Genomic DNA, 18,665 nt, shown 5'->3' on the forward strand with positions numbered 1-18,665 from the left:
GATCAAAACATTGCCTCGCAGTCGCGGGAGGAAGTAGCGTTAGCTCCGCGGCTAACACCAGCAGCAGACGACCTCTAGAGCTCACCAGCTATCCTGATCGATTAATCGATACAGGTGGGAGTCGGCCCGCAGTGACGCAGTGTCTGATGTTTATTGACACACTTGTGAATACTGTCCCTCTGTGTTCCCTTTCAGGTATGCCACAGAAAGACCCGTGTCAAAAGCAAGCATGCGCAATACAACAGTGTCTACAAGGTACATGCAACAGTCACTCGAAAGCCAATATTGCTGAAGAAAATCTTGCATGTGTCGTTTAGTTAAACCGCCCCCACCCCCCTCTCTGTGGTTCTCGTCCTGCAGCTAACAGATACGTGGAGAGCATGTGTGCGGACGTGATCAGGGACATGCGGCGGTGCTGCGACTCTCAGAAGGGAACCTCCATCTGCTGCTCCGGGTTCAAGGACTCCAAACCCACGGAGAGCAAAAAGTAGCACATAGCTCCCTTTAGCCCGTAGCTTCACAATGGAGGAAAGGAACATTGTATCAATGTGTTATTGACTGTAACAGTGCAGGCCTTACTTTGTTGTATAGCAGACATCTTCACATTGCAGAAAGGCATATTGGTTCTATGGATCCTACAGTTGGCACACAGTATATGGAGTATATGTTATTAACTATACTTACACCTTTTTTTTTTGTATTTGACAATCCAAAATGTCACACTTCTGTGGCACATCATTAAGTGGGGCATTACAGCGTAAGATAGCAAATGTATTTATTAAAGGGAATCGTGTTCTGTGTCTTTTCATGTTGTTGTGTCCACACCCTGTGATGAAGTATGAAACACATGTTTGTGCATGTCAGCACTGAGCTCCTGAGCTTAATGCAGATGCGACTTGTTAGACTTGCCCTGCACACTCATGGTGAACCCACACAGGAGATTTAGATTATTTGGCTGGTTAGACCCAAAGACTAGATAAAGATTTGCTAGACACAAGATTATTTAACAATACATTGAGTTTGTCTTTTAAAGAAGAAAAAAAAGCTGTTTCAGCTTTGCAGACATCATACTTAGGTTGTCTGGACAGGAAATGTAACACCTCATCGTGTTTGATCAAGTGTGATTAGCATTGAACTCTGTGTCTACTGCATTTGTTCTCTCTGTGTGTTTGGGCTCCTCATGTATTAGAAAGAAGCCCTTGATTGCTTGACTATTCTATGTACCGTTTAATTATTTATCTGTTAATGTGCTGTCCTTAAAGAGTTGTTTTCAACAGTCACATTCCCCCCAAAAATCAATAAACTTGAGTAAAGAGGCAAAATTGACTTTCTTTCAAGTGTTTAATAAACTATAAAAATATATTACTGCATTCATAAGTATTTCATTTATACATTTGCATGAATCAGACTACACATTGCACACAGTACAATATTTACTATCGGTCCCTGAAGCAGTTCAAACGCAAATTTAAAATAATGATTAAACTGTTTAAACTGCGGAATATAATAAAAAGATAAATTGTTTTTTATGTAGCTGTTTACCAGATGGAGGGAAAATAACAGTGATTAGAGAGAACTTAAGTTGTTACTGAATATATGCCAGGGAGGTTTTGGAAAACACATCAAAAGGGTGATAACGAAAAACTTAAATGATTATCAAAATATTTATTTAAACATCATTTACAAAGATGGATTACGTAATGTTCAGTGAATTAATGTATGAGAAAAACACGCGTGTTACGTTGATACACGGTTGATTCAGGCAAACCCAAAGCCACCGATGCAGAAAAACAAAAAGCTCATCTTTTCTGTCTTCCGGCGTCCTACGTCCATGTGACGTAATGACGCACTGACGTCAAACGGAAATTTGCAGCAGCAATTCTTTCTAGAAAATCTGAAGCCGTTTGTCGCTAGCCCGCTCTAGGTCGCTCTATCGGAGTTTATCTGGGCTAACACACAGCCAGCCGCCGCGTTGAAGACTAACACACACATATCTGAAAACAAAGTGCGTAGTTGTTTGTGTGTTTTCTGCCTTTTGTTGGTCGGAGGTCCGGGTTCTCCTCGTTTAGCGCACTAACTTAACGTTAGCCGAGTCATATCTCCGGAGCTAACGCTGTTAACGTAATGTCTAGAATAGACTACAGCGTGTGGGACCACATCGAGGTGTCAGACGATGAAGATGACACCCACCCCAACATCGACACACCCAGCCTCTTCAGATGGAGACACCAGGTACACGTTTACATATCCTGCTGCTCATTGTAGTGTAACCTTTAGCTGGTCCGTGTTTCCTGTGCTCACCGTGGGGCTGTACACCAGCGATGAGATGATCATAGTGGAGTGTTGACTTGAAGATTAGGATCCCTCACTATATTTAAGATGTCACTTAAATAGACTGGCTAGGTTTCAGCTGATACCTCATCTAGGAATTGTCTTTTGTTTGAATATATTAAAGTTGTTGATGCGCATTAAAGGGAGACATGTACCACGGATTAGTCTTATTAAACTGAAGGATAAGGTTTGGACAAAAGATGGAATAACTAGGGATCCAGCTTATTGGGAAGCAGACACACGAGACAAAAAGGACCTGATTACTTAGAGGCCATGTTGTTAAAGTTAGCTTCTCTAATTTGCTGACCTGATTTGTCTCCATCTACTATAAACTTCCATCCATTTGGAAATATGCTAAAGTTACTCCACTTCATAAAGGAAGAGATCCACTAGATCTTTACAGTTATAGTCTCTGGTGGCCATCCTCCGCCTTCTACCACCTGCTTCAGCACCTGTTGTTGGGACTGATATGTGACTGTATTCATATCTGTTCTTCAGGCTCGTGTGGAGCGAATGGAGGATTTTGAGAAAAAGGGCGAAGACTTGAAAAAGGCACATGTCGAATGTCGGCGTAAGCTGTTGGAGGCACAGAAGAAAATACAAGAGCTGTCTATTTCATCGACCGATGACGCCAAAGCAGAGCTGAGCAGAGTCCAGGCCGAGGAGAAGAAACTGAAGAAGGAGGAGCGGGATTGGGAGAAGAAGTCGGCGGAACATAACCGGGAGGAGAAGAAGATGCCGTGGAACGTCGACACGCTCAGCAAGGAGGGTTTCAGCAAGGTGAGGCAGATAAGCGGGCGATGCTTTGCCTCCCGGTAACTCAGCTGCTCTCCAGCTTAATGCCTGCTTCTGTAGTTTGTCCTTGTGTCCGTGGCTTCAGTCTCTGACTCTTCTTCTGAGTTCCTGATACGAATCTTTAAACCTCTTATCTTCCGGTTTGTAACGATGATTCTCTGCCACTTTGTTTTTGTTTCCCTCCTCAGAGCGTTGTCAACATCACACCTGACTCTGCTGAAGCGACCGAAGAAGAGAAGGAGCGAAAGCACAAAACCTTTGTGGAGAAAAACGAGAAGCAGATCAAACATTTTGGTGAGGGTCATTGGCATCCATTCATCCGTGCATGTCGCAGGGTATCGGTAGTATAGTAAAGTAGAGACGGTCCTTCATTGATGCCTTCACTGCAGGCATGATGCGACGTTGGGACGACAGCCAGAAGTACCTCTCTGACAACCCGGATCTAGTGTGTGAAGAGACCGCCAACTACCTGGTCATCATGTGCATTGACCTGGAGGTGGAGGAGGTAAAGACGGCGACAGAGGATGCGTTTGGCCGTAACTAAGAGACGCTCGTTGTTCACTTTCTTTATTCTTCTTTTTGCAGAAACACTCATTGATGGAGCAAGTGGCCCATCAGACCATCGTCATGCAGTTCATCCTGGAGTTGGCCAAAAGCCTCAAGGTGGACCCCCGCGGCTGCTTTCGGCAATTTTTTGCCAAGATTAAGGTGACTTCTGACACAATCTAATGAAATAAACATGAAGAAAACAAGAGGAACAAGCAGACAGCGACTGCGAAGCCTAAATTTACTTTCAATGTTACGAAACAAAGAGAAATTCCATCTCTTTGTCCTAAATCAATACTGGAGTGCTTGTTTTATAGTGCTGTGTGTGGTTGACCAATCGGCGATCGTCGTCCTTTAAACCCCACCCCTCAGACCACACCGAGCAGCAGGAAGTTAAAGCGCTGTAGATCAGCAAAGTCAAGATTTTCACAGGGCGTTATGATGCTCTTTAAGTTCCTGAGTTCCTCAAAAGATTCCTGTCTTTGAAACGTCACAATTAATACAAATACTAATTGAAATATTCAATTAAATGCTCGTTTTGACTGCAACCAACTCACCAAAATTGACGTGTCCCCTCACAGACGGCAGATCAGCAGTACCAGGATGCTTTCAACGACGAGCTGGAATCCTTTAAGGAGCGGGTTCGTGGCCGGGCGAAGATCCGCATCGAGAAGGCCATGAAGGAATACGAGGAAGAGGAGCGACAGAAGCGCCTGGGACCTGGAGGACTGGACCCTGTGGATGTGTACGAGTCCCTGCCAGCTGTAAGTTCTTCAAGAAGCCGCCGCCCTCTGCCCTCATGTTATCCTGTTGGTTTAAAGTAGCTAAAAAAAAAAAAATCTGTTCTTAATTGCAGGAGATGCAGAAGTGCTTTGATGATAAAAACATCCAGATGTTACAAGATGTTATTAGCAAAATGGACCCGACGGTAGGTTCCCTCGTTGAAGCTTGCAGTCTCATTTCTGTCTGCTGGGGATCATATTTCAGTTCTGTGAATGTATAGTTATCTGAGTGTTTTTCGATCTACTTTGAGTCTGTTAATAAATGTGACTGTTTGAATGATCTAGGAGGCGAAGGTTCACATGAAGAAGTGCATAGAATCGGGCCTCTGGGTCCCCAACTCCAAGACGGACGACGGGGACGAAAAAGAGGAAGACGGTCCCTACGAGGAGGTGAAACAGGAACCCGAAGAAACTAAGAAGGAATGACCAACATTGATCCCGTGATACATTTCCGCAATGTACTTACCTACTGTATTGCGCCTCCACGATGTGTATGACTAGTTTGCCAATCATTGAACAATGATATAACTTCTGTAAAATGCTTAAGTGAGACTTGAGGTATTAGTGTTCCGCTATCTGCACAACTCCGTTACATCGGTAACTCCTGCTGCTCGTGTTTAGGACTTTTCTTTGTTTGGACATCGGCTGTATTCTTCCATGTACTCGTTATACACCCGTCGCTCTGTGTGGGAGAGCCGGCCTGCTTCACTTGTGCTGTCGTATGGTTAAAAAAAACATGTTCCAGGCGTTTTCAGGTTGTGCATTTACTGAATTGAATGGAAGGGTTTACCAAAATGTGTGATTTGTTTTGTTAGACTTTTAAGGCTTTAGCGACCAATGTATTCAGCGGGTTATTTCCCAGAAGTGACATTTTCTACAAAGTTGCTTAACTAATGGTTGAATTATATCCAACTACTCAAAACGGAGGTGTTGTGGTTTTGTCTAGAAACTCAAGGTGTGGGTGCCTTGACTTTCAAATCATAAAATAAGATTAAATAGTTGGAGTCATAAGAGAATGAGCTGTTTAAACACGGAGCAGAAGCGTTACATACATGTGACATTCAGTGGTACTGTGGGTAAATAGATATGATATGGCCTCTGGAACATCACAGTGCATGTTACACATTGAAAGACAATAGTAGACCAATACTAAAAACAGAAGCAGTCCTTACAGTCCTAGATAGGCGTGGTTGGATTCTACACTTCCACTTTTGATGCTTTTATTTTGAAGGTGAAAGTGCCAGAGCTGACATAAAAATCAACAAATATTAAGTGAAACAGCTTAAACAAAAGCATTATTTGACTATGTTTGATACCACCAAATACCAGAGATGCCCCCAAGTCTGTTTCGTGTCCAAGTCAAATCTCTTATGGTTCTGCTGCATGAGGAAACAATATCTAAGGAATTCAAAGCTTTTACCGTTTCATCACTCCTTCATCTCTTCGCATAAGGTGCGGCATTGACTGGTTGGTTGTTATATGATCACTTTAAACAGGTTATTGCAATGTAATATGAGAAAGAAAACGTTCCTTTTAAGCAGGGGAAGGCAACCTTAACCTTTATACTTTTACATAAGCATGCAATAATAACTGTAACCTATTTTTCAACAACAGAGTACAACCCTATTATAATTACACTGGGTCTCAGCTGATAATTACTGTAATTTAACAGATCCCTCTAACTTTTTTGAGCACAAATCAAGTCTCAAATCTCAGTGTGCGACTTTAGTCCAAGTCCTCATCTCTGCTAAACAAGCCAACTGACAGAAGCTTAGCTTCTTATTCCAAGCTTTAGTTTGAGATGGTGTCATCGTGAAGGACGGCTGGCTACAGAGGTGGCTACAGATGTCCAGAAATTGACTCCCGACATCAAACAGCAGATGCTCATGAAGAAAAGTGTCCAGTTGAAATGAGGACATCTAGTGATGAACAGTGGACCTACAACACAACATGACGACTGGATGAACCTGTTTCCTAAAGGCGTGTTTGTGGTTTTTATTTGACTGTGTTTTATGATGGTTGGTGAATAATGATAATATATTAAGTGCATTTTTTATATGGACTCATTCCGTTGTCATTTCAGGACATCAGCTCATTGCAGACTAATCGCTACCGTTCATTTATTACGCTTGGGGTTATCATCTTATTAAGGCAAAATGAATGCAAAGAAAAAGGTCTGCTGTGGTCACATTGACAGTGCATTACAACAAGTAACAGCAAATTAGACTGAAATATATATAAATAATATAATCTATACTATAGATCATTTTCACTCTTTGTGTATTATGTATTAATCTAAAAACAATTTTACAAATGTATCATATATGTTTTTATATAATATTAATCTGCAACTAGTAACTAGTTGTCAAATAAATAGAGTGAGGTCAAAATTGTACCGTGCTTGAGTAAATCTATTTGCATCACAGCCATTTTCAGAACTTTTTATCCTCGACGTTTATTTTGAAAGGCCAGCTCGCGTGTGCGTTTACGCGCACGCCTGCCCGAGGGCGCAGCCACGTGAGTTTCAGGAACCAAACTCGTCGCCGCTCGCAGTTCACCAAAACCCGAGAGGAGGCGAAGAAGAAGACGAAGAAGAAGAAGAAGAACAAGGGGGAAATACGCTGAACCGTAATGAAGCCTGGCTGTCACTTCGTCTCGCCGTGTCAGCGTCTCGTGTAACACCGTCCTCAGCTCGCCGTTAAATGGTAAGATACGGATTTGCCTCACACGTTGTTACATTTTACCTGTAATATTGTTGACATATTTCTTCATCACGGCATCGGATACACCGTGAAATGTGCGAGGACGCGTGTTTATGGGCCACTCGGTCACGTAGTCACTGTGCGTTAAAGTACGTTAATATAAAACACGTAAACCTGTTGTCTGATGCTATAGAGCATTATGCAATGTAAACAAGTTAGACAAGGAATAACCCCGGAAGTCCCTTTGACTAATCTGTTTACCTGACGTCACATTTGTTAGTTATCGCCACATTTTGCGGTCATTTGTTGACATCTCATGTCTCTAAACTAATCATCGTGTAAAAAGAGAAATATTGAATACGCGATTACAGGAAAGCGCAAAAGTATTATTTTTGTTTGTGTTTATGAAGGCCTTCATGCGGACGTGCTTTTTCACCCAACAGCTGATTAAAGTAATAGTCATGTACTGGTTTACTCTGACGTTTTCTACTTTAGTTAAAGTAATACTACAGTATGGAAATACTTTGTTACAAGTACAAATCCTGCATTTTACAAACTCACCCAATAAAAGTACAATACTATTAGAGTCTAAATATACTTAAAGTACCAAAGTAAAAGTACTCATTAAGCAGAACGGGCCATTTGCGTTATTGTATTATAATTCTTGATTCATTAATGTGCATCACTTCACTGGCAGGGTGGGGCTCACTTTACTGTATACACTGTCGAATAGAAGACTTAATTCTTAACATTACATAATATAATTTACACACATCATTTATCTATTGATCATATTCTAGATCATTAATTAGGATCTGTAAAAAGTGCAATATTTCCCACTGGATTGTAGTGAATTAGAAGTATAAAGTAGCAGAAAACTCAAGTAAAGAACAAGTACCTCAACACTGTACTTAATTACAGTACTTTGTTACTTTCCACCACTGTTTACATGGATCTCTCTCTCTCTCTCTCTCTCTCTCTCTCTCTCTCTCTCTCTCTCTCTCTCTCTCTCTCTCAGTGATTTAGCTGCCCCCACCATGTCCAGAAGAGGGTGGTCCAAGCGTTCCAGGTCTGGGACGTCCCCCGGCCTGTGTGAGCCCCCTCAGGGTCCGGGCGTCCATGTTCACCTGTTCTGGTCAAAGGAGGGGGAGAGGTACCTGTCCCACACAGGAGGACGAGTCACGGCAGAGGAGCTGTGCATCTCCGCTGCCGAGGCTGTAGGTGAGAGTGACCACGCACAGACCAAAGGGAGGAGATCTCGTCTTCATGTCTGCTGGCGGGGGTGTAACATCTGTGCGTAACATCTGTGCGTTATTCCCCAGGGATTACTCCTCTGTGCCATGTGTTGTTTGCGCTGTACAATCCACAATCCCGCTGCTGGTACAGTCCAAACCACGATTTCAGTCCAGAGGACTCCAGCCTGGTTCTTCACTACTGTATGAGGTTAGTCTGTGTTCTGATGACGCCGTGTTAGGAAGGCAGAGGAAACGCTCTCAGCATCGTCACGTTGTTCCTCTGGTTTCCTTGTAACTAGGTTTTACTTTCGGAATTGGCACGGACTGAACGACAAGGAGCCATCTGTATCCCGCTATGCTCTCAGATCCGGGACAAGTCCGGGCGGTTCGCTTTTGTTCGAAATCACATCCTTAGAGTACTTATTCTTCCAGGTTGGTGTTTGAAATAGTTTTCGGGGTTTGCCGCGTATCAATGAGTTGCTGTGTTCACAACGATTAAGTGCCGAAACGTCTTTTTCTTCTGGTGTCTCCAAAAGGCTAAATATGAGTTTGTGAACGAGGTGGTGCAGATGGAAGACGTTCAGACGGAGGACGAGCAAAGTCGCTTAAAAAATGAGAGCTTGGGGATGGCTGTGCTTCAACTCTCACACCAGTCGATGCAAACAGGCTGCACCTTACAAGATGTTGCAGAAAAAGTCAGGTAATTACTATGGAACTCCATCTACTGTAGTACTACACTGACTGTGCATAAGTAACGTATAAAAACATAGAGACTATCCCTTTAAATCTGTTAACGTATTTAACAACAAATACGTTAAATGTCCTATATTCATTTGAATATGTCCCTCATGTGAGGATGATTTGTCTCATTATAATGAGGTCATGTGTTGTACTGTTATTTCGATCCTATTTCCTGCTACTGTGATAATCCAGTTTCTCATCAAAGCTTTTTAATCCAATTTAATCTCCAGGTAACATCAAAACATCTGTTTCTCTTTCAGCTTCCTGCAGTGCATTCCAAAGTCTTTCGCCAAACACATTTCCAAAGACAACTTCCTGACGAAAATCCGGATCCGCCGGGTTTTTGCAGAGTTTGTGCGGACCTTCCAGCAGCACACTGTGGACACGGGGCGACTGGGCGCCCAGGAGATCATGTATAAGTACATCTCCACTCTCGAACACTTGGCGCCGCGTTTTGGAACGGAGACCTTCATCGTGTCACACCTGGAGCTCAGCGACGACGGCTCTGGAAGCAGCTCTTACTCTAGCACCAGCCGTTGCCAGGGTGCCTCCAAAGATGAGTTCATAGGCCCCGCCTCCCACGAGGTACTGGTGTCTGGCACCAAGGGGATTCAGTGGAGGAAGGTGTCCGAGCAAAAGGTTTGTCAAAGCGTCACTGACGGTCTAACTCTGTGCCGCGTGGACATTTTGTTCACTCAGTGTCTTCTTTACCTGTAGGCGCAGGCCAACACCTACTTCAGGAACGACTACATGAAGAACAAGAAGCAACAGTCCAGCCAGCCCAATGCAAACACTCCTAATAACTGGACCTCCTTCTGTGATTTCCCTGAAATAACTCACATCGCCATCACTGGAACTAATGTGTGCATTAGCACTCTGGACAACCACTGCTTGGTGAGGGCACTTGTTTACCCCTTTATGTAAAAGCTGCAGCGCATTTATTTAATTGGTAAATGTGCTTGTGGTGCATTAGTCCAATTGATATGCTGCATATTAGTCATTGTACTGATCAGAGTGAACATACGGTACAGTATGCCTGCGTTCTCATACATTCTATATGTTTATGACTAGAAGAGCTTTGGCTTTTTCTTCGGCTTCGGGCTTTTTTTTTTTTTATCATGTTTTGAATTTGTATGCGTCTGTAGGTGGGAGCTCTGATTGTAAGCTAGTGGTGTTTCTATGTGTGTGTGTGTGTGTGTGTGTGTGTGTGTGTGTGTGTGTGTGTGTGTGTGTGTGTGTGTGTGTGTGTGTGTGTGTGTGTGTGTGTGTGTGTGTGTGTGTAGGAGGTTCAGATGAACTCCAGCCAGGAGGCCCGTTCCTTCATCTCCCTCCTAGATGGATACAACCGGCTGACTGCATTCGCCCACCACTATCTTTGTCATGAAGTGGCTCCCCCAAGGGTAGTGCTGAGTGTAGCAAATGGACTGCATGGACCTATGCAGTGAGTTTTTTTTTTTTCTTCTTCTTTTCTCCTCTCACACATCTGCACGTACAGACACAAGCAGGCTTTAAGAGAAACGCGTTATATCACTACTCTGGTGTGCTTCCAGTGATGATTTCGTGCTGCTGAAGCTGAAGAAGGAGGCTGCAGAGGAGGGAGCTTTCCTTGTACGCTGGAGTGCTCTCGATTATCGCCGCATCATCCTAGCTGTCCTGAACAAAACTGAGGTAAGTCAACGCCCACACTTCCTCTCTTGGAGTGATGGCAGTGCAGCGATGGTGAAAATGTGCATGTGTTTGTTTTTTTTGTGCTCGTAGAACGGGTCGAAGCCGAGCCACAAGCAGTTTCGGATTCAGCTCAAGGGTTCCATGTTCTGTTTGGAGGGCTGGGATCGAGAATTCTCCAACGTGAAGGAGCTCACGGAAGCCCTCAAGACCTTTGTGCTCAAGTCCGGTTCGGACAGCTTTACCATCAGAAAATGCTGTTTGCCAAAACAAGCAGGTTTGTGTTCACTGGGCTTCTACACACGGTTTGCCTTAGTTCCTCTGGTGTTTTGGGATAATTGGATCTCACCGTGTGTGTGTGTGTGTGTTTGTGTGATGTAGAGCTGTCCAACCTTCTGGTGATGAGGCAAGGCGTCCACACTGCCCCCCTCACCCTGAACATGACCCAGCTACGCTTCCACCAGATCAAGGACAAAGAAATCGTACAGGTGATAGAGACACCTCTGTTCCCCCCTGACCGGCTTCGTGGTCCGTGACTGACCACTGGGCGTGTTTTGTGTTCATGAGCAGGAACAGCATCTGGGCCGCGGGACCAGAACCAACATCTTCTTGGGACGTCTGCTGGTGCGAGGCGGAGGAGAGAACGACGAGGATGACGAGTTCAACAACAACTCCGCCGACCGCAAAGGGATCCAAGTGGTTCTCAAGATTCTAGACCAGAGCGATAAAGACATCGATATAGTGAGTGATGTGGTCTTTAACGGCCTTTAAGGGATAGTTTGGATGTTCTGAAGTGGAGTACTTAACCATACTCGGTGCATTAGCGGCAGTAGATGGAGTTTGGAGAAACAGACAGGAGCACCAACGCGGGAGCAAAGCAATATACTGCGGAGGACGTATTTTAGACACCTAAAAAAAAATCCATATCAGTTTAAGGGAATGCTATTTTTATAATCACTGGTTTAACTTGCCGTCAGACAGACCTTTACAACAGGGAAATGAAACCGGTGCATCAATCTATGCACCTGCGAAAGCACCAGACTAACACGTTATTTTACCTTGCAGGACAAGGGGCTGCTGGTCTACCTCTGCCTCTGCCTCTATCGGGTTAGTTTGTTTGTGTTATTGTGTGACTTTAGTTAAACTGAACTAACCAAAGTCACACAGTAACTCAAACAAACTAACCGATCGAGGCCGCGGTAGACCGTCAGTGTGCTGCGAGGTAGAATTATTATGATTTATTTATTTTGAATGGAGTCTGATGGCTTTGGAGCATTGATAACGGCTTCAGTTCACAATTGGAAAGTCAGACTGTCCAGCTGTAGCGTGTCAAGGAAAACCATCAAAAATATTCTAAATACAGCAAATACTGTGACTTGCTTTGACTCCTGTCTGTTTCTCCAAACTCCGTCTACTCTGCGTAAAGCAGTGACTGTCATACAACCCCGCTTAAAAGCACCTGAACGGACTAACCTGTCTAACCTGGTATCATCTCAACTCTTTACCCTCCTGTGTTTCTTTAGGGGTTTCTGGAAACCGCCAGCCTCATGAGCCAGGTGTACCACAGTCACCTGGTGTTTGTGCACGGTGTGTCGGTCAAAGGATCTGAAAGTAAGAGCAATAACACAGTCACAAACGGACTTCCTCATGTGCTACTTCCTCATCACGCACACCCGATTGGTGTCTATAGTCAAATCCACAATCCCGCCACAGAGCGAGTTGTGACGCAGATGCAAATCAACCCCGGAGCCTGTTCTGTTTGAAAGAGGATGCTGCTTGTTTGTTTACATTCTGCTCTTGGTGACACCAAAACACCTCTCGTACTTTTACCTTCACAGACATCATGGTGGAAGAATTTGTGGAGTTTGGGCCTTTGGATGTTTTCCTTCGCAGAGAGAAGGCATCAGTGACTCCTCAGTGGAAATTCATTGTCGCAAAACAACTCGCCAGTGTCCTCAATTATCTCGTGAGTCCAAATACTACTTTGTTTAGTTTTCGTATGCCACCGATTATACAATTCACTTGCATGACCACACTGCTAAATGGTCATTAAAGTGAAATAATCGGGTTGTGCGGCTCTCCAGCTGCTGCGTGCCAAGTCTTGAGCTGCAGGCAGGAAATGAAATAATCCTATTATCAGACCCAACTTTACGATAAGTGCTGCAAGTAAAGTTCATGTTCGCCCCGATAACTAACAGCATTGATAGTTTGTGTTACACTTATTATGATGACACTCCCAGATAAGTTCAACAGCAGCATTATTCTCATCACTGTAGGAGAGCAAACGGCTGGTTCATGGAAACGTCTGTGCCAAGAACATTCTGGTGGCGAGGCGTGGTCTGGAGCACGGCACCACTCCCTTCGTCAAGCTGAGTGACCCAGGAATCTCCCTCAGTGTCCTTTCAAGGGAAGGTCAGTACCTCAAGCTCTTAATTCACCTTCATGAGAAAGTCTCCTATCAGCTGCAGAGGGTTTCGTGTTTTCTGCCTCTTTCTAGTCAGATCGGATCAGATCACGGGAAACTTCAACCCGACCATTTCCTGTCACTTACTTCCTGTTGTCTTGCAGTTTTATCTCAGAATGGGCCGTGAAATATAGAGTTTGGTCAACAGAGATAGAAAAAATATTCACGACACAAATGTTTCTTAAAAAATAATCTTATTTTATTTGCATATCTAAATGAGACAATACTAAACAAAACAAAGGTCAAATGTTTTAAAATTCAAAAAGGTCCTTTATCTTAATTTATAAGATAAAGATATAATATCTATGGACCTTATTTCCTGATTGACCACTTGTATGTTTTTTATTTCATTATTTATTTTTCTCTCTGTTGTTTTATTATTATGAACTGTTTTCTCTGGAATATGACATGTTCCTTTTCGGTTGTGCAGGAAGCGATATAAAAACAAATGTCCTCCTATTTTTGTTCACATCCACGTTTTGTTCTTGTTTAGTTTGTGCCCAGATTCACAGATGTTTTCTTATTGTTGCTCTTCTTTTAGGTGAGAGAACATTTTAACGAGGTTTTACCGAGATAAGAAAAAAAACATCTGGTTTTCACGCTCCACAAATTGTCCAACGTGAGAAAACACGTTTTAAAAATGAGAAACATAAACAAACCACATAGATTATTATATGTTTTAATTAATTAAATTATTATGAAGAGTAGCTATAATGATCTGAGTAATAATTAATTCTGTTGGTCCTTTGATCCCATTCAGACGACACTCTCTGATGATTGCTTCTGATTCTTCTCCTACTGCTCTTAATGCTCTTAATGCTTTCTGATTCTCCTGTAACGTTTATTTCACTGAACCTCCATCTCACTGCTGCTGAACTTCTTCTTCTTCCTCCAGCCTTTTTTTTTGGGCTACCTCTCCGATTCTTGGGCATCTGCCAGAGAGTTTGCACACGGCACAACAGCCGCCCTTATATAATGTGCATCACGTACGTGTTAATACAGGCAATCAGCCACACGACTGCAATTTATGACCGAGTGGGATTCAATATTCAGAACACCTGAGCAAGAGCTTATTTATTTAAATAGTAAGAGAATAGAAAAAAATGAATACAATGATGAGAATCCATCTTAAAGGGTTTAGAGGTGTTTTTGTTTTTTAACCATGTTCTTCACCCGGAGCTTGAGATCACCTTAACGTGATGCGTGTTCCTCCTGTCATTTTACATCTGGCTGCTATGCACCGCAGAGCGTCTTGAGCGGATCCCGTGGATCGCCCCTGAGTGCGTCGACAGCGGCTCTCACATCGCCGGCGCTGCCGACCAGTGGAGCTTCGGCGTCACGCTGCTCGAAATCTGCAACAATGGCGATCTCCCCATGAGCGCCGGCACATTGTCCGAGGTAGGCCCTTTTATTTCTCTTCCAACAAGCTGTGCCTTCTCCTTCTGTCCTTCCTGGCTCCTAATTGCAACACTGAAACCCTCCCGAACAGAAAGAGCGCTTCTATCAGCAAAAGGGCCGTTTGGCCGAACCTTCGTCCCAGGAACTGGCCAGCTTCATCAGCATGTGTTTGACCTACGAGCCTCTGGAGAGGCCTTCGTTCCGCACGGTGCTCAGAGAGCTCACAGAAATCATGATCAAAAGTGGGTCTTAACTTGCTCAAATTGCTTTTTTTTTTTTTTCTCCAACCTATCTGTGTGTATTCGATCATGTGTTGTTGTTTTTCTGCTGCTCTCAGATCCTGATATATCCCCCAGTGAAGCTCTCCCTGACACAGACCCCAGCGTGTTCCACAAACGCTACATGAAGAAGATGCGGAAGTTAGGAGAGGTGAGTTCCACCACCACATCACCCGGAGTTTTTCTTCTTCCTGTCGCGTCAGAGAGAGTGACCCACCTGCTCGTTGCTCTGTCTGCAGGGTTACTTTGGAGAGGTGACGCTCTACCTGTACGACCCGTCCAACGACGGGACGGGAGAGCACGTGGCAGTGAAGGCTCTGAAACAAGAGAACGACCAGGTTCCTGAGGGCTGGATGAAGGAGATCGAGATCCTGAAGTCTCTCTATCACAGCAACATCGTCAAGTACAAGGGCTGCTGTACTGAACAGGGTGAGGCCTCAGCTGTCACCTGTCTGCTTCAAATAGGTTTATTGAAATGCATACAACAACATACAGTGTTCTCTTTTGAGCTTGCACAGCTTCAGTAGATGACTGATTGATTTCTGATCCCTGCTGTTCTTCTGAAAATACTGAAAATCTATTCAAAGGGCAACACCGTTTCCCTTGCATGTCAATATTTTGAGCTTTCAACACGCATCATGCTGAGCAGCAGGTCGATCTTGCCGTTGGAAGGTGATGGAAGTAGGAGGATAAGCCCTGTTGCCTTGTCCACTGACAGGAGGAACAGTTGTGCAGCTGATTATGGAGTACCTTCCTCTGGGGAGTCTGCGAGACTACCTTCCCAAACGCAAACTGGGAGTGCCCCAGTGCCTCATGTTCGCTCAGCAGATCTGTCAGGTGAGTTCAGGTGTTTCTTTTTGTACTTTGTGCTAATCATCTATTTTTTTCTAACATTCCTGGTGCTGTGTGCGAGCTGCAGAGGTGCCTGGTCATGTCCTCCTGTAGTAGATAATGCATCAAACTAATCTGTAATGTTGTCCTTACTTCATTCTGTAGTTTAGTAGCACTAGTGGTATGTTTTTCCTCTCAGGAACCAGGAGATAATCACTTGGCATGTTGATGATTGTCGCATCATTTGCATCGCATTTCCAGCTGGCTCTGACATCATAAACTTGTCAAATTATGATTGAATTTACATGTTATTGTTTATAATAAACGCAATATTCAATGTTGCTTTTTATAACGCATAATACACTTTGTGTTTTGATAAATTATGTTGAAGGTGTTAAAGCCGTGCGGGTAAATAATGATGTTAGCGTGCTAACATGCTCACAGTGACAATGCTAACATGCTGATGTTGAACGGCTTTAATATTTACCGTGTTCAGTGCAGCATAAAGGAAAAGTCGATGTCTGTCATCTGTCCAGTAGCTGTGGAGACGCGTCAGTCTGGACCAAAGTGACGGACAGACCGACCTGATATGTGCCGCTAGCACGGCTAAGCACTGCATGCTATAGGGAACTTTAAAGGACAACCATTCAAAAGCATTGTTTCTCTACACTGTTATAGTATTTCGGTGTGACATCCACATCTGTTCTTTCTGTCCTCCTTTTGAAGGGGATGGAGTACTTGCACTCTGAGCGATACATCCATCGAGACCTAGCTGCCCGTAACGTCATGGTGGAGAACGACAGTTTGGTGAAGATCGGAGACTTTGGCCTGACGAAACACATCCCCGAAGGCGAGATCTACTATCGCGTTCGAGAGGACGGGGTCAGTCCGGTGTACTGGTGGGTTCATGCAGCACTGTGCAGTCTTATTCAATGCTTTGTTTTAGGACTTTGGCAACTAAACTGTGTTTTTTGTGTGCCGTATAGGTACGCCATTGAGTGCTTGAAGGAGAGTAAATTTTCCTTTTCCTCTGACATCTGGTCCTTTGGCGTTACGTTGTATGAGATCCTGACCCGCTGTGACCACCGCCAGAGCCCTCCAGTGGTACGTCATGACTTATGACCTGCTTATATGATCATGTGAGATGAATTTTGAGTCCCTGTGTTTAATGCACAATGTACTCTGTTGTGTTTTTGTAGAAGTTCTCTGATATGAGGCAGGGAGCCCAGGGACAGATGGGCGTGATGGAGCTCATAATACTGTTGGATAAACAGATACGATTGCCTCGTCCTAAAGACTGCCCTCATGAGGTAACGTGTCCTTTTAAAGTTGATCAATATTGACATTTTATTGACATTACGAGAAGCCTGATATTTTCACAATTACTTTCTTTTTTTTTTTACCAATAGGTGAGGATGTTGATGGAGCAGTGTTGGGCTGCAGATCCGGCACAGCGGCCATCATTCAGATCCCTCATCGAAAAGTTTGAGGCTGTTCGCCAAACATACAACTGGCAGTCGAATATAAACTTTTCTTTGGCTCCGATTTGATTTTTTGTATCTACATGTCATGACTTTGCCACTATGGCCACCGTATATTTCAGGATAGTAGAGTTTCCCGCTGTGCAATGCCTGCTGCCTCCATCCTCACAGGTGTCTTTACAGGTTTCTTTTTGATAATAGCACACTGCTATCCTCTCATATGTCATATTAACACAATGATGAACTCAGTGTGTTGTGGTGTTTTTTTTCCTGGCTGATGAGTTGAACTTAATGAAGAATGGCGATGCCTTGGGCAAGCGTCAGCTTCTACCTTTCAAAAGTTCTAGGTTGGCATATATAACACAGTTAGTATTAAGAAAACTGGACATTACTATCTTTCATTTCCTGTTTGTACATTTTTTTGTATGTATTTTAACTTTGTGTTTCATTTGGTATAAACCAAAAGAACAAATTCAGAATCTAATAAAACATTTTTCACTTGCCCTTTTATTGAGGACTGAAGCAGATTGATGTGTCAAAAAGTGTATAAAATGTCAGATCTTTGTTACCAGATTTCTTATATGCAACAAAGTTCTGTGTTGTCTTAACCATTTAGGTGTCCGTTCACGTGCCACTAGGAAGGAATATAAATATATCCAATTTTATTTTTGAAAACAGAAAACATGCCCTACCACTGACTGCACCACGCCAGTCTAACTGTGACATTATGCACCTGTGACTTTGCTGCACAGCGACAAAAAAATCACTGCTGCTGGGCCACATGACCTGGATGCATCACAGACCAGTTAAGAATCACCTCCTGTTCGCTCATGCAGAGAATACTATGTTCAACAGGCTTTTGAATCAGTGCACACACCTTGAGAAAGACCGTAAACCAGGTAAAACCTGATGCATGGAAAGAGCCTCAAGCTCAACGCTGCTGCAGACGTCTGGTCCACATTTCCACTGGACAAAGCTGCAGTCGTGTACACCGCTACAGTCTCACCGTAAACATAACAGACTTGCTGCAAGCGTCTCACCAGGTGTTTCAATGGAAAGTGCAAGAAGGACCAAAAGCTGGTACGAGGAATGTATCACTGCAGATGCCCAGTAGTAAGGAACACCGTCAGCTGAGACACTGTGGTGCTGGGAACATACAACTCACTGTCCTCTTACCAGCCAGCCAACACAATTACCAAGGGGCATGAAGATGTAAAAAAAAAAAAAAAAAAAAAAGTTGGCGGCCATTGAGTCTGTTATTTATATATATGTATATTAAAAATCATATTTATTTATACATAGATATTTATATATATACATTAATACAAACAATATCTTTAGTTTATAATTATGCATAGGGCTGGACGCATCTATTAAAGTGTTTTTTATTATTAAAGTTGCATTATAATAGATTAT

The 18,665-nt window shown here is 43.5% G+C and overlaps 3 protein-coding genes across 4 annotated transcripts; all 3 read left to right on the plus strand.

Annotated features, from left to right (window-relative positions):
• The first annotated feature begins 22 nt into the window (after positions 1-22).
• cmc4 (C-x(9)-C motif containing 4 homolog (S. cerevisiae)) lies at positions 23-1,314 on the plus strand. The gene is made up of 3 exons (XM_068727978.1): positions 23-114; positions 196-255; positions 361-1,314. Exons 2-3 carry the CDS (start codon positions 198-200, stop codon positions 489-491), a joined length of 189 nt encoding a protein of 62 aa, XP_068584079.1. The 5' UTR covers positions 23-114; positions 196-197; the 3' UTR covers positions 492-1,314.
• A 542-nt stretch (positions 1,315-1,856) lies between these two features.
• LOC137885714 (hsp90 co-chaperone Cdc37) lies at positions 1,857-5,380 on the plus strand. The gene is made up of 8 exons (XM_068728061.1): positions 1,857-2,232; positions 2,830-3,111; positions 3,315-3,420; positions 3,516-3,631; positions 3,712-3,834; positions 4,254-4,436; positions 4,529-4,600; positions 4,740-5,380. The coding sequence occupies exons 1-8, from the start codon at positions 2,125-2,127 to the stop codon at positions 4,878-4,880; spliced, it is 1,131 nt and encodes a 376-aa protein (XP_068584162.1). The 5' UTR covers positions 1,857-2,124; the 3' UTR covers positions 4,881-5,380.
• A 1,594-nt stretch (positions 5,381-6,974) lies between these two features.
• On the plus strand, positions 6,975-17,759 carry tyk2 (tyrosine kinase 2). 2 transcript variants are annotated; one of them, XM_068728059.1, is made up of 24 exons: positions 6,975-7,159; positions 8,175-8,377; positions 8,479-8,599; positions 8,691-8,823; positions 8,928-9,091; positions 9,393-9,771; positions 9,850-10,026; positions 10,416-10,573; positions 10,683-10,800; positions 10,891-11,074; positions 11,179-11,285; positions 11,368-11,538; positions 12,321-12,408; positions 12,636-12,763; positions 13,074-13,209; positions 14,508-14,659; positions 14,751-14,901; positions 14,997-15,088; positions 15,177-15,366; positions 15,656-15,774; positions 16,495-16,667; positions 16,755-16,872; positions 16,968-17,078; positions 17,178-17,759. In XM_068728059.1, exons 2-24 carry the CDS (start codon positions 8,194-8,196, stop codon positions 17,316-17,318), a joined length of 3,495 nt encoding a protein of 1,164 aa, XP_068584160.1. In that variant the 5' UTR covers positions 6,975-7,159; positions 8,175-8,193; the 3' UTR covers positions 17,319-17,759. The 2 variants fall into 2 exon arrangements, with proteins under 2 accessions (XP_068584160.1, XP_068584161.1); XM_068728060.1 differs by having other exon boundaries at positions 8,183-8,377.
• The last annotated feature ends 906 nt before the right edge of the window (positions 17,760-18,665 follow it).

The sequence above is a fragment of the Cebidichthys violaceus genome, unplaced genomic scaffold (assembly GCF_023349555.1).
Source record: "Cebidichthys violaceus isolate CVI_PGR_0920_01 unplaced genomic scaffold, fCebVio1.0.p SCAF_40, whole genome shotgun sequence".
Classification (NCBI taxonomy): Eukaryota; Metazoa; Chordata; class Actinopteri; order Perciformes; family Stichaeidae; genus Cebidichthys; species Cebidichthys violaceus.